The 14,063-nt window shown below is 43.7% G+C and overlaps 1 protein-coding gene across 26 annotated transcripts in view; it reads left to right on the forward strand.

Moving 5' to 3' along the window:
• The window catches only part of KCNMA1 (potassium calcium-activated channel subfamily M alpha 1), a 696,669-nt gene that overhangs the window by 557,966 nt on the left and 124,640 nt on the right, over positions 1-14,063 (forward strand). For all 26 annotated transcript variants that reach the window (XM_073240755.1, XM_073240756.1, XM_073240775.1 and 23 more), the window contains exons 17-18: positions 5,079-5,165; positions 11,383-11,459. In XM_073240755.1, the coding sequence (XP_073096856.1) occupies positions 5,079-5,165; positions 11,383-11,459 (164 nt within the window). The remainder of the gene's footprint in view (positions 1-5,078; positions 5,166-11,382; positions 11,460-14,063) is intronic.

Genomic DNA, 14,063 nt, shown 5'->3' on the forward strand with positions numbered 1-14,063 from the left:
GTCCCATTAGCTTGCTAGACAGAGATATAATTATATGTTATCAAGTACAAATTATATTCTCATGTGAGTGATATTTTTGTAATTGCTCAGGGAATGGTACATTACACCTACCCAAAATTGAAGGGAGAGGAGAGAAATACCCACCTGTCATATTTATCCATAATGGATAAAAGCCTTTAAAAAGTCTATTTCAGTTGAATTACTGTCTCCCAAAACAACAAACAAGAAAAGTTTATGATGATTGAAGAAGGAATAACTAGGTGCTTCCCAGATGTTATGCATAAGTGGTGGAGAAAGGGAATGTATCATTTTTCCTCACCAAGTCCCAAATCTCCAACCTGACCAAGTTCAGGAGGAGATACGTCATGGAATGTGTTACAGCTTGAGGCCTGGAGCTCCTCTCTCTCCTGGAGGAACCAGACAGGGACATTTCCCTTTTGGACTGAGCCCCACTAGCCAGTTCCATGTGAATATGTTTCATGTTTAGGAACACGCATTTCAGTTCTAATGAGTGGTGTTTTCAATATTGAAATCATTTGCTCCAACTCCCCCAGTGGCTAGCCATTTATGTATTTTTATGTTTACATATTTATGCTTACTGTGTCCAGGAGATTGTTCGCTCATTATCCACCCCCCTAGCGGAGGCCTGGCTGCTCCTTTGGTAAGCTTGGTCTCTGAAAGAAGAGCTGTGCCTACCTTTCTCCCTACTAGAGAGGAAAAGAGATGCTTTTGGAACTGAGACCAGTGACTTATGATTTTCATTCAACAAATGGTTGAAAAGTGCTTGTGGCATGTAGGGCTCTAAGCTGGCTACTATGAAAAACTTATTTACAAAAGTAATATAAGATCATGCTTCTCACTCCTTTACTCAACAATGGGTTCCCTACAGAAAATATATGTATTTGCTCCATGTAGTGCCAAAGAGCCAAAGAATAAGTCTACGTACAAAACTAGTCTGAGAGCAAAGGAAAGAGAACAAGAATCCTTGGAGAAAGGACCACCAGCCCTTGGCCTCCAGCTGTCACTGAATGTTTTCAGTTGAAATTAGCAAGGTCATAGAAGAAAGAGGATAATTTATAGGTTCCTCAAAATGAGGAAAAATCCGCCCCTGCCAAGAAGATGTCCCTGTTGGAATTCTGCTAATTGATATATGGACTTTTTTCTTTGAGATTTTCTCGATTCTTCACATGACACATCTTGAAGTTTATCTCTGATAAGCTAGTGAATTACACAAAACTGGAGCCAGAGCCTGATTTAAAGTGATGCACACAGAGGGAGGCTTTTGGCAGTCATAAGAACAAAACAGACTTAACACTGAATATCCTTTTAAAAGATCAAAGCCCTTTGGAAAGATTTACATATTCCCATTAGGAGGTCAGTAACATATTCTAAGGCTAGTAGGCACCTCGCAGGGGGGAAAAGAAGTTACTTTTGCCTAGGATCCTTATCTTTTTGTATATTCAAAAAGAAGATGAACACTTTATTTAAGCTTTCTACATTTGGAATGTGGATAGAAAATGTAATGTCTCAATATCAAAAAATGTAAAATACCTCCTCAAAAAGTCTTTGAAACTTTGTACCCTTACATAGGGAGTGTTATATGCAGTGGTCCCCTGGAACTAGGGGCACATGCTTCTTTACCAGATCCCTAAATATGTGAGTGGAATCCAACACAGTAAGCATTTTTATGTGTCTATCTAGATTTCTTTTCTCCATTATTCTCAGAAGCTGGACTTTTTCTTTTGATTCCAACTCAAAGGCTACCTTAGCCTAACCTGGTTAGCTGGAAACCACACAGCCTCACAGCTCACAATAAGAGAAGATCTGAAGCCGCTTACCCCATCTGAAAGAACAAGAGGGCATCCAGGAGTCACGTGGTCAGTGACATCTTCAGTGGTGCTTTTGATACTTTACACAATCAGCCATATGCAATAAGAGAAGATCTGAAGCCGCTTACCCCGTCTGAAAGAACAAGAGGGCATCCAGGAGTCACGTGGTCAGTGACATCTTCAGTGGTGCTTTTGATACTTTACACAATCAGCCATATGGTCTACGGAACAGAGAGATACTCCTCTGTACAAAGGCCTGTTCAATCAGCCCATCTCCAGATGTTGTGTAAGGACGAAATGTTTTGGAGATCTCAATCAGTAGAAAGATCTTCTGATGCCAATAGGGTGCTTGCTGGGTAGTCCACTAGCACTAACGGCACAATGGATAGCTGTGATGCCGTGAGAGATGATCTTCCTCTCACTTAGTTGATGTAACAACCTTGTTTATTATTAAGAGTGGCCATGTATTAAAGGACATACTACATTCAGTCACTCGGCGCATACTATGTGCTTTAATTCTCTTAGCAACACTCTAAGGCAGTGATTATTCACCTCATTTTACAGATGAAGAGAGAGGCTTAGCTGCATCCATATGCCCAAGACGAAGATCTGAGTTTGTGGGCCTAACCCATGCACCTGCTCACTTTACTGGCATTGACAGGACAGTGAAGCTGAGACCTGAACACAAATCTATCTTACATCAGTGCACAGAACTGCTGCTCTCCACCACAGCAACTTGACAAAAGCAAGCTTGAAGGCTGTAATAAATAATCTGAACCTGCAGTCTCTGGACTAACAAATTCGTAGTGTAGGCCAGTTCTTGTTCACTGTTGATGAAGAACAGAGGAAATGAAAAGAAACTTTTCATCAACAGGAACCTTGCTAGCACTGTATTTCCAGCATGACACTGTGGACTTGATAATTGCAGTGCAATTAATGAGGCACATAATGTAAAAAAGGGAAACAGGGTTGTGTGTGAGGCTTGTTTTGTGCATAGGTGTCATCAAGACATGGATGAGTGTCACATTTTCCCTTCTGAATGGCATTGTTGAAATCATGATAGTACTTTTTCACTCAGAAGCTTTTTTGGCACTCTCATGAATACATATCAAAATGGAGACTTTTCCAACTTTAAGAAATTAGCTCCTTTAGATTCCAGAAATACCCAGAATTTTTCATGTATGTCCTTGTACATTATTCTGGAGTATACAGTTCTTAACCCTGCAACTTCACCTCTTCATGGAGAGGATATTTTGACAATAAACCCTGTGTTCCATTCCATGGGGCCACTAAAGAAAATCTGATAACTCCATTGAAAATGGAACACACTTTTGGCTCTTGTTGTGATAACAAATAATAAAAGTAATAACAACCAATATGCATTGAGCCCTATATATATTATCTCACTTTATCCTCAGAAGAAACTATGATTATCATCACTCCAATGTTATAGATGAGGAAATCGAGTTCTAGGGAGATTTAGGAACTCGCCTGAAGTCAGACAGCTACTAAATGGCAATGCTGGAATTTGGACCCAACTTCTGACTGCAGAGCCAGGGCATGTAAGAACTGCCTTGCAGGAAAGGGGGTAATAAACTCTGCAGAATCCAGAATTCTGCTTTTCTATAACATTGCATTTAGATGACTTTGAAAAAGGAATCCATGTGAACTGTACAGGCTCTGACCCTTTCTCATGATCCTGAAAAATCTCAGGGCCTTTACACCCACGTGAAGACTTGGCAGCGGGATAATTAGGAGGTGCCTTTCCAGCCTGCCTGTTGCAAGCTGGGGCTGTAAGCATGGCCTGCTGCTTCCTGATTTGCGAAGAATCTCACTGCTGCCTGTGGTTCTAGGACAGAACAGTGGAATCTTCTTGGACTCTTGCTAGTACTGAGTGTTAATAACAGTGATGACACAGGACTGGTTTCCTTCTGTCACGTCTTGTTATGGGTAATAGTGGATGTTCTTGTGAACATAGACAATTATTTTGCAATAATGATCTACTCTGAGTTCTCTGCATAGAACAAAGGTTCACCTGGGTCCTTGCTATATTGCTACAGACACATCACTCTGTTGGCCACAGCACTTCTCTAGAATGGTTTTACCAGCAGTAAGAGATTCCATGTTAATTACCATCCTCCATTTTGATTGTTTTAGGCAGTTGAGGACTTCCTTTAGCCTAATTCCAAATGTCTATTACCTTAAGCAGCTTTTCAGATCAAAGAATATCTCTGCTATCTCTATTGCTTTATTTAAAGTGCCTACATTCTGTGTCCAGTAACCTGAAGCTTTATCTCAGTCTCTTTATTCTGAAAGACATTTCTGTATTCCGCTTTTGATCTGCAGAAAATTAAACCTGTTTGATTCATCCATCTATTAGATTAGGATACATTTATCTCTTCTGTCAGTCCAGACACAACTTGGTCAGCTAATCTGTTTATACTACTCTGAAATAGGACAATGTATATATTAGGTTCATACTTCTTTGCAGGGGAAGTTTTTCTAGGGATTATTTACAGTTGTTTTCTAATCACAGCTTGCCCCAATCAGGATGTACTGGACACATAACCTTTTTCAAAGCCTGCCATTCATTTTTGTAAACCACGGAGTGAAATTATTAAGTATTTTTAATGGCTGGCATTTTTCTTTTTCACTGTTCAGGTAGTCCAGTTCTTTCTACATAGGCGGCACATGGAATCCGCTTCCTGTCTTTATCAGTGTCATGCAGATGTTCTGTTTGCTTCTGCATGGTTATGGGTGTCTTGTACCATTCCCTGCAGTAACATGTGGTGTGTATACGCATATGTTTCTGTATGCACATAGGGGTCCCATTAATGCTCTGTCATCTGACAAATGTTAGGTTGATGTAGCATTAGCTTGATTCAGCCAGTAACACTCAATGTTGACCATCAACAGCAGTTTCCAAAGGGATATATTATTAGGAACTTTGCTTCAAATCAGAAGTCCATGGCAACCTCATTATACAAACCCGGCACTGAAACCTAGATTTGCTGGCATTTCTGCAACAGGAGTATGCCAGCCTGGGAATGGAGCAGCAGAGCTTTGTGAGGACATTATCTAATTAAATGTGTGGGACAGTGGACATTAGGCTCCAGACAAGATCTTTAGGCCAAGCATTAGAGTAGCAGGCCCCCTATAAAATTAACAGTACAGTGTAGCCTTCAAGGTTTTATCCAGAACACAATCTGACAAATGTGTCTTCTTTGTTTCTTTTTGTTCACTGAGCAGTATATTAATTAATCCTGGAAATCATCTTAAGATCCAAGAAGGTACTTTAGGATTTTTCATCGCAAGTGATGCCAAAGAAGTTAAAAGGTAAGAGTTTATTTTCACCTGCCTTCCTTTCTGGCCTAGCCATAGACATCTTGATCCACGGAGGTGTGCTTGCTTCCAGTATGTACAAGGCTGTAACCCCGAAACTTCTTAACATGTGTCCATTGGTACTGAGCAGTGCCGAGTCTTAGGGAAAAGAGACTGTGCTTTCAAATGCTTCTATGTACCCTTCTTCACAAAATCAATTCCACGTCTTTGAATTAGATAATAGTATTTTAGAACCATGAGGACTGGTTACCTGCTCCTTCGTTTTCCAGGGGAAGAAAGGGAGTCCCAGAGAGCTAAGGTGATTGTTCAGAGTCGTTTTGATTCTTGATGACCCAGAACATAATGTAGGTCAGCTGGCTCCTTGTCTAGTGCTTCTTACTTAATATGATCAGTGCAAATTTACTCAAGAATTATCAGTTTTCTACTTTCAGTGCCAAATGGAATCTCAAACAGTTTGGATTAATTTCAGATGAAATACTAAACTAGCTATACTTCTACCATGGCCTTCTCGGTAAGTGCCAGAAGTCATCAGGTTCAATCCTTAAGCTCCTGTAGGTGCAGCTCAGGATTTCCCTGGTCTCCATGTTTTAGGACATTTCTGTTACTATCCTTAGACCTGTTTAAACAACCTAGGAAATCATAGGTTCTTTGCAGAGCATCATGGAATATTGTTATTTGATTCTACCCTATGCACTAGGAAAAACTTATTAGAAGAAAAAGGTGACTCAAGGTCAGGTTACACAGCTCAAAATAATGTTATATAAAATATTTTAAATAAACTACCAATTATGAAGGTCTATGTTTATGTAAGGCTATTGTCTTCATTTAATGAGTTCCTCCTCAAAGCTAGGCCTGTGCTATGTATGGGTCTACATTCTGTATTACCACCCCTAAAAGTAACCTTAAAGGTAAATTTTCTAAAAACACTCAGGGCTTTGGTTTCTTCCTCTATAAAACTGAGATAAATGATTTGTCCAAGGTCACATAGCTTATAAGCATGTGGCAGAGACCAGGTTGGAACTGGTCTTTCCTTTCCTAAAACCCACCCTTCCTACCAAATTTTACTTATACCACCAAATTTCTATGTAGAGTTTTCTCTGTATTGGCACTCTTCTAAGTACCGGGTACCGGGTATTGATGAGCTCATTGAATCCTCTCAAAAACAGTATGAGATGTGTACCATTACTCTTCCCATTTTACATATGAGAAAACCGAGGCACAGATTGGTTAACTCCCTTGCTCAGAGCCACACTACTCCTGAGTAGTAAAGCCAAGGTTTAAAACCAGGAAGGCTGGTTCCAAAGCTTCCATTCTTATTTGCCAAGTCATGCTGAGCACAGAACTATGATGTTTAACAACTGATGCTTATGATTACCTCCTTCCTCTTCACCCGCTCTTGCAAACTAGCCAGACTCGCTGTAAAAGCTTTTAGGAAAAATAAAATGGAGTAGAGAGGCAAAAGAAAAAAAATCCTTAAAACCAAGCTAACGACTGAATTTACTTTTGCAAATTGGGAAAGGATTGCCATCATTCAGGTGTAAGAGAGGAAAACCTCCCTCTTCAGCTCCTGGGTCCTCACTGTCCTTTAGGAGTACCCCACAAACCAGGTTCACCTGAGAGTGGGGTGGAAGCCCCTCAGGTCCTCTGGAAGAGAGAGTTGTGCTCATGTCTAGACTGTGAGACACAAGAGCTGGAGGCAGCATCTCAACACCACGTACAGGGGCTGGGGGACACGGGGGCACTGTAGATCACATGTCCCTACCAGAGAGCAGATATAATATGAAGCTCCCATTTGTGTAATTCTATTTCCTATTGCATCTCTCACTAATGAATGTCACAAATACCAGGCAGTCCAAAAAACAAATTACCTCCTGTATTAGGGAGTGCAATATGTCTCACTTCAGTGTTTTATGGTATTCACAAATACATGCTGACACAGTCAGCCTCAACACCAGCCTGTAATTTTCCATGGTGTGTGAGGTGTCAGAGCAAATGTCGTCAGTTAGGGGATTTCAAATAGATGAAGACTGCAGAAAACCACAGAAAACACCTTAGAGATTTGTATGTAACTACACAAGTTTTGTAAAAATGGAAAAGTAGATTATGATGATCTAGTATTGAGTTTGCACCTCCTGCTGCAAAAAAGCAACAAAAGAAGTGAGTGGATTCTAGCTCACAGAATGTCTCAGATGCAGTGTTTTAGGAGAAATGAAACCACCCAATTCCAGTCCTAGTCATTTTGGGACAAGCATTTGTTCACTTGTCCTTTACTCCTTGCCACTAAATATTTTCATTTTTAGATAAACTTGGAACATAGTCTTTAATGTAAAAGTCACAAAATGATGCTTTGTTGACTGAGTTTGGCTTGCAGACATGGTTCATTTGAGTCATAACTTTTAAAAAATGTTGCTGAGATGAAGAAGTCATAATCTTATATGTAAAATCTCTAATTACTAATTTCCCCTGAAAAACTTGGAGTTCCAGAATTACTGGGTATTATTCTCATAGTAATGCATTCATCAAATGCCTGTAGGTCACTTACTTTCTAGAACACTCTGCCCTAGTTGCCTGGAAAAGAATGGTGAGCAGTGGGTGGAAGTTAAAGCTTTCTTGGGCTCATGTTCTAGGGAGGAGAGAATTGCAGTTTTGTTTATTCATGGTGCAAAGAATTAATGCAGCTGGATCACTGATTAAGATTGGGTGTAAGTGAAGGATGCTCTGTGGGAGTGCCATTTGAGCCGAGATGGAGGTGATGGGAAAGAATCCATCACACAGAGATCAGAAGGGAAGAAGAGATATGGTGGGAACAGTTTTGTGCTCAGAGAACCAAGGGAAAGAGTATCTGAGGGACTAGAGTTGTGAGATGAGGTTCGAGAGAAAGGAGGGACTGGTTCCCATCAGCCTTCCTACAGAGGCTGGAGTTGTTACGAAATGAAGTCACTGATGATTTTAAGCTGGGGGTGATGTCGTCTGCCTTACATTATTAAAAGATCTTTCCATTGTACATCCAGCATTGAAGAGGATGGGATATGGTGGAGCAGGAGCGGAGGCTGAGGGATGGGAAGAATACTGCACAGTTCAGGTGAGAGAGTAGAGTTTGGGCTAGATGGGTGAGTAGAGGTGTAGAGAAGTGAGACCACTTTAGAATATATTTTGGAGAGTCTGTAGGACCCATTGATGAACTGGATATAAGACGTGAGGGAAAAAAGAAGAATCAATAATGGAGCCTAGATTAAGAGCGTTGCAATTGGCTGGAGGCTGGAATCTTACTAAGATGGGGAAAACTGGAGGAGGAGCAAGTTTACGGTGCTAGTAAATTAAGAATTCCATTTGGTTTGGGTAGTGTTAAGTAGGCGATGTATACTAAACGTACACGTGGAGAAGTCATAAAGGCAGTGGGATCTAAGACTTTGGAGTTCTGGGGAAAGATGAGGGCTGGAGATGTAAGCTGGAGTACTGTATCAGTGAGCATCCTGGCAAGAAGCAGATGGCACACTTAAATGGTGAAAGGAAGGTGAGTTTTAGGAAGGGACTGTATGTACTCGTGGGCAGAGAGCTAAGGAAAACCAACAAGGATGTGAGAGCACCCCAGCACTAGCGACAGAGGGGAGGCACTCTCAGTCCTAGACCTGCAGTCGAGGGGAAGGAGGGCTGTTGGAACCTGGAGAACGAGGTTTAGTGCAGGAAAGGCTGTCTGGCAGGATCTGTGTCCTTTAGAGAAATGTTGCCCGTTTCATGAGTTTGCTGGGGGAGGGGAGGGCTTGTCTCTTCTCACCCCCCAGTGTCCTGGCTCCTCCCATTGGCCGAGCGCAACAACCAGAGGACAAGGAGACCCTAAAGACCAGTCCTGCGGGACGTAGATTTGGTCTTCTGGATGATGTGCATGTCAAAGCCACCAGCCTAAGGCTGCTTGGGGAAGAGGTGCGGTGAGCTGGAGAGGAGGTGGAGCGGAGAGCAGAGAGCACTGAGGTTGGAGGAGGAGGCACGGGGTGGACCCTGAGGAGGGTGAACAGGCCTCTGGAGTCCACGGCCTTGGACTTAAGGTGAGGCAGTGAGCACAGTCAGCTTCCTTTCCTCAGCTCTGGGGGGCAGGTGGAGGTGTGCAGTAGGGCGGGGCGGCTTTGCCAGGTGAGCAGGAGAGAGGCAGAGATGCGTGGGCAAGACAGAGAAGCGGCATTTGACAAAAATCAGCTGGAGCTTAGATACTCTGCCCCTTCCAGCTGGGGGACATATCTCCAGGGCACCACAGACCCCCACCCCCACCCCATTTCACTCATTAACTTTACCTGTTTGGTCATTTTCCTTTCAAAATCCAGCTTTAATTCATGAAGTAATCACACTTTATCTTTTCAACAGTCCATTCAGATTCATTATCAGTTCATCACCTCTTTAGTAGAGATGTGTTTAAGACCTTGGACTCTGGGGCTAGACTGTGTGGATTTGAATCCCGGCTCTGCCATTCTTAGCTGTGTGACCTTGGGCAGGTCACTTAACCTGTCTGTGCTTCAGCTTCCTTTTCTATAAACCATAGATAATAATTGTACATCCTTCAAAGGATTGTTTGAGAATCAAAGCATTTACTAATACTTATAAAATGCTTAGGATAGTAGCTGGTGTATGGTCTGTGCTCTATAAATGTTGGCTGTTGTTATTGTCATCATTACTATGTGTAGGAGCATCAAAGGGAGAAAATGGCCAAAGAAAGTGAAAGCAAAATTGCTCCCACCTTTCCTGTCCTTCCTCTTGCAGGGCAGGTCACCACTGGTTGGCTTCTTAGCCACATTGCCACCTCAGGGCAAACAATCAGCTATCTTTTCTTCTTTTGCGACATGGATGAGAATTGGCACTTAAAGAGATGGTGGATGAGCTCCTAGGTTAGAAAGGGCATTGGGCTTGCACTTCGAAGTCCCGGGGCTGGCCAAGTCCAGCACAGGATGCATTTGAGCAGGTCATGGCAACATCCTCGATTTACAGGTGAGGACACTGAGTCCTCGGGGACTCAGGGATCTGGTTGCAAGGTCGCGAAGAACTCTTTCAGATGCACAAGTCTTAACATTGATTTACAGCCAGTGTGATCATAAATGCATCCTGTGAAAAACATGAAAAGGAACCTAGGATTAAAATGGTCACGAAGTGTGTTTATTTCTTTATAGCCCTGGTCGAGAAAGGCCGTTTATCCCTGGTATTCAATTTCACATTGGGAGTGGTGAAGTACAGTGTAAAGCCAGGGATTTTGTTAGTCCCCATATCCAGAAGTTTGTAAGGCTGTGTGAGTTTTATCCCGGTGACCCCAGGATGGAAAGAACAGGCCTCCAGTGCAGGTCTAGGCCCTGTGCGTTTTAAGGAGTGCTTGGGCCATCTTACTGTGTCTCATCCGGATTACCTTTGACATAGCCGATGTACCTCGTCCTCATGTACTGACCCAAGTCAGAGGAGGGGAATTTCTTGTTGATTGCTTCCTCTGGATCTCCTATCCACCCAACCCTGTAACACCCTCTGCCCACCCCATTCTAGCAGTCAGCTGAGCTGTGCTCCACAGTGAGAAGAAAACCTTCCTTTATTACGTGTTCTTAAGGCTGGAGGGGATGGGAGTTGGTCCTGCCCCTTTGGGAGTGAACATAGGCTGTGAGGTCCCAGAAGGAATTCAGCAGAGGACCCACTTGCGTTGTCACTTCTGTTTTTCCCTGCACACTGTACTCCTCAGCCTCTCTCTCACTTTGACTGCAGAGAAATAGGGCTTTCAAAGCAACAAGGCTACTGTTTTTATCTGACCATGGAACGTCACCTTTGCACCACCCCCTTTAGTATATATTTGACCAGACTGTGAGATTTCGGAGATGTACTTAACTCCCCTGCCAGGGGCCCGGGGCTCAAGGCCCACGTGCTCTGGGGAGCAGCCCTCAGTGCTGTTCATAAAAATGAAGGGCGAGTGAGCAGACACAGTGTGTCACATCAGCAACCTTTCCCCCAGTTCCTGTTCAAATGAAAGTTTATTAAAAGAAGCACTAACTCAAATTGCAGAGTCCCGTGTTTGAAATAAACCGTCTTGCAACAAACATTTCCGTCTGTAAATGTCTAAACCTTTCAGAAGATGAAAGGAAATTAGTGCTGGCGTGTTTCATTAATTTGGCACCGCAGTGGAGGAAATGTGGTACTCATTTCATTTGGGTGGATTATGAAACGTGTCAGTGTTTCCATTCTCTTTCTCCAGGGCATTTTTTTACTGCAAGGCCTGTCATGATGACATCACAGATCCCAAAAGAATTAAAAAATGCGGCTGCAAACGGCGTAAGTAGTGTTTCTTTCCCCTTTCCCTCCCTCTCTCCTTTCCTTTTCCCCAAATGTGTTTCCCTCCTCCTTCTCCTATTAAAGAAACACTAAACATCAAGAGGTTTCTTGAATATGTTTATGTTTCACCCAGCAGTTTAAAGAGACATGAAGTAAATACCTGTCCTCACTTTATTAGAGCAGAGGATGAAAAATCACCACCATCAACACATAACACATAGGAGTGAACCTAGTGCCTAATCCCCACTTCTTGACTAAAGGGATACCTGTGTAGATGTGTGCAGTTGCACATAGTAAGTATGGTGTATGAAAAGGAGGGCAGCTAAGACCATGGAGGAGGGAGTGTTTTTGCATAGGGATGTCCCCTGGACGGGGGACCACCAGCTGTAAAGATGGCTGTACTAGGGGCTGAAAGAGAAACTGAGTCTGAGGACTCCGACTCCCAAATGGGAGCTGACTCTTTTTCATTTTGTGATTACTGCAAGTTTTGGTGCCAAAGCCAGAGTTTTCAGCTGTGATGCCTTTACACCGGCCCAAGAAAAGAACTTGGCCATCACGATTGGCCCCCTTTGCTATTATTGTCTCATTAACCAGCCTCCAGCATCATTGCTTTTTTGGGGTAGACTAGATTGGGCTAGTGACTTCTGGCTATCCAGTCTGAAATTCCCTCCAAAGCAGCTCACCGGTGGGGCCTCTTCTGAAAGAGACGGACGGTAAGCTTCTGAGGAACCAGGACTTGAAGTGGGCTTTGCCCTGAGAAGGCCATGCCTTTGCAGTAATTATGTTGCCCTGCCTAATAGAATCGTTCACAACCCTAGAGAAAACAATAATGACGCCTTCCTTCCTACCGTGATTCAGTGTTTTCAAAGCTCCTTATGACCATTATTTTCTCTGATCCTCACCGTAACTTTTGTGTAATTGACAGGGGGTGTTATTAATCCCATTTTATGAACAGAGAACAGGAAGGCTCCAAGTTGAGTGGGAGGATGAGAGTGCTGAGATGACACGGAGCCCACAGACGAGGGCTCAGCTCACCCAGGGGCCGTCCGGGATTCCGGGTTCTCAGGGACCTCATTGTTCTGTAAGAGAGGGGAGGGCAAAGTGGATGACCTTGGGTCTGATTAATATAAGCAGTCATGAAAGATCACCCCTGAAATGCTTTCTCACAAGCCAAAACTGGACAGAAGCGTACGTTCCTGAGCTATGCCGACTGAGGCAAGGGCTTCTCTCACTGCGCCCCTAAAGGAGGGCACAGTAACTGTGTGATTGATCACTCTGCTGGAGCATGGAGACATCCGTCTTTCGGACAAACACCCCTGGGGAGCACATGGTCTAGGGCCATTTCTGCAGACATCTCAAGCCGCTTCCCAATTTGGGGGCAGCTCAGGCCCACTGTTTTGCTCCGGGCTTCTCCATTCACACCCATGACCACTTCCCCCCAACTCCAGCCCCTTACTGAGGTGGTTGTTTATCAGTACCTCAGGCAAAGAGACTCTCACTTCTCGGGGCCTAAGAATTCTCTGATTCTGACAGCCTCCCAGGAAGACTCCCCATCCAGTCTTCCCCCAACTCCATGACTCAAAAGGCCCTTCTCACCAGGGCATCTACCCCAGCCCTGCATGGTTGGTCATGAACATACAAATACAGGCATCTCACTGGTCATTGCCATTAGAGGGAACACACCATCCTGAGTGGTAGTAAACATGAAGGAGTAATACACATAAAATGCAAGCAGGTGAGCTCTTTGAAAGGAAACTCTTGCAGTGGAGGAGGTGGGAAATGCAGAGGAGGGCTGAGGCCAATAACCCATGGCTGGATATTTGCCGAAGAGCCTGGTCCCATGGGGGTCTCTGTGAAATCCACCTACGGATTGTTCATGCACATGTTTTTAGTACCTTCTTTGTGCCAGGCGCTGTTCTTGGTGCTAGGGTTGGAGGGATGAACAAGATAAAGTTCCTGCCCTCTGGAAGCCTTCACTCTAGTGAATGGAGGCAAACAATGACCATAAAACAATTAATAAATTCATAAAGTGATAAATGCCAAGGGGAGAGAGGAGACTGCTGGAGGGTGTGAGGAGCCATGTAGGCCCTCTGCTTTAGCTGGAAAGGTTTGGAAGGCCTCCCTTGAGAGGTGACTTTGAAGCCAGTACCCGGTCTAGGCAAGCAGAAGAATGAGGCAAAGGCCAAGAGGCAGGAATAAATCTGTGGTGCTGGAAGAAAGGAAGGCCAGTGGGAATGGTGGGACTGGGGAGAAAGTGGCATGAGATGAGATGAGAGACGAAGACAGAAACTTGGGTTTTAGTTCTATAATAAATATAGCCATTGGGAGATTTTGAGCAAGGAAATCAAGTCAATTCCTATATTCAATGCTCTTCCTAGTGACTGGACAGAGACAAACTCTAGGGAGGCCAGAGTGGAACTGGGAAGGATGATGGGAAAGCTTCTCTGACTCCGGCTCTGATCGTGGAATGTCCCTCAGAGGCACGTCAGTGGGATCCAGCAGACAGGTTTTAAGTCCCTAGAAATGAGAACTTGGCCTTTAGGATATTTTTCCATCTTGGTTCCAGGCTAGCAAACAGCAGCTGACTTTCCCTTCATCCTGGAG

Source organism: Manis javanica, chromosome 7 (assembly GCF_040802235.1).
Source record: "Manis javanica isolate MJ-LG chromosome 7, MJ_LKY, whole genome shotgun sequence".
Classification (NCBI taxonomy): domain Eukaryota; kingdom Metazoa; phylum Chordata; class Mammalia; order Pholidota; family Manidae; genus Manis; species Manis javanica.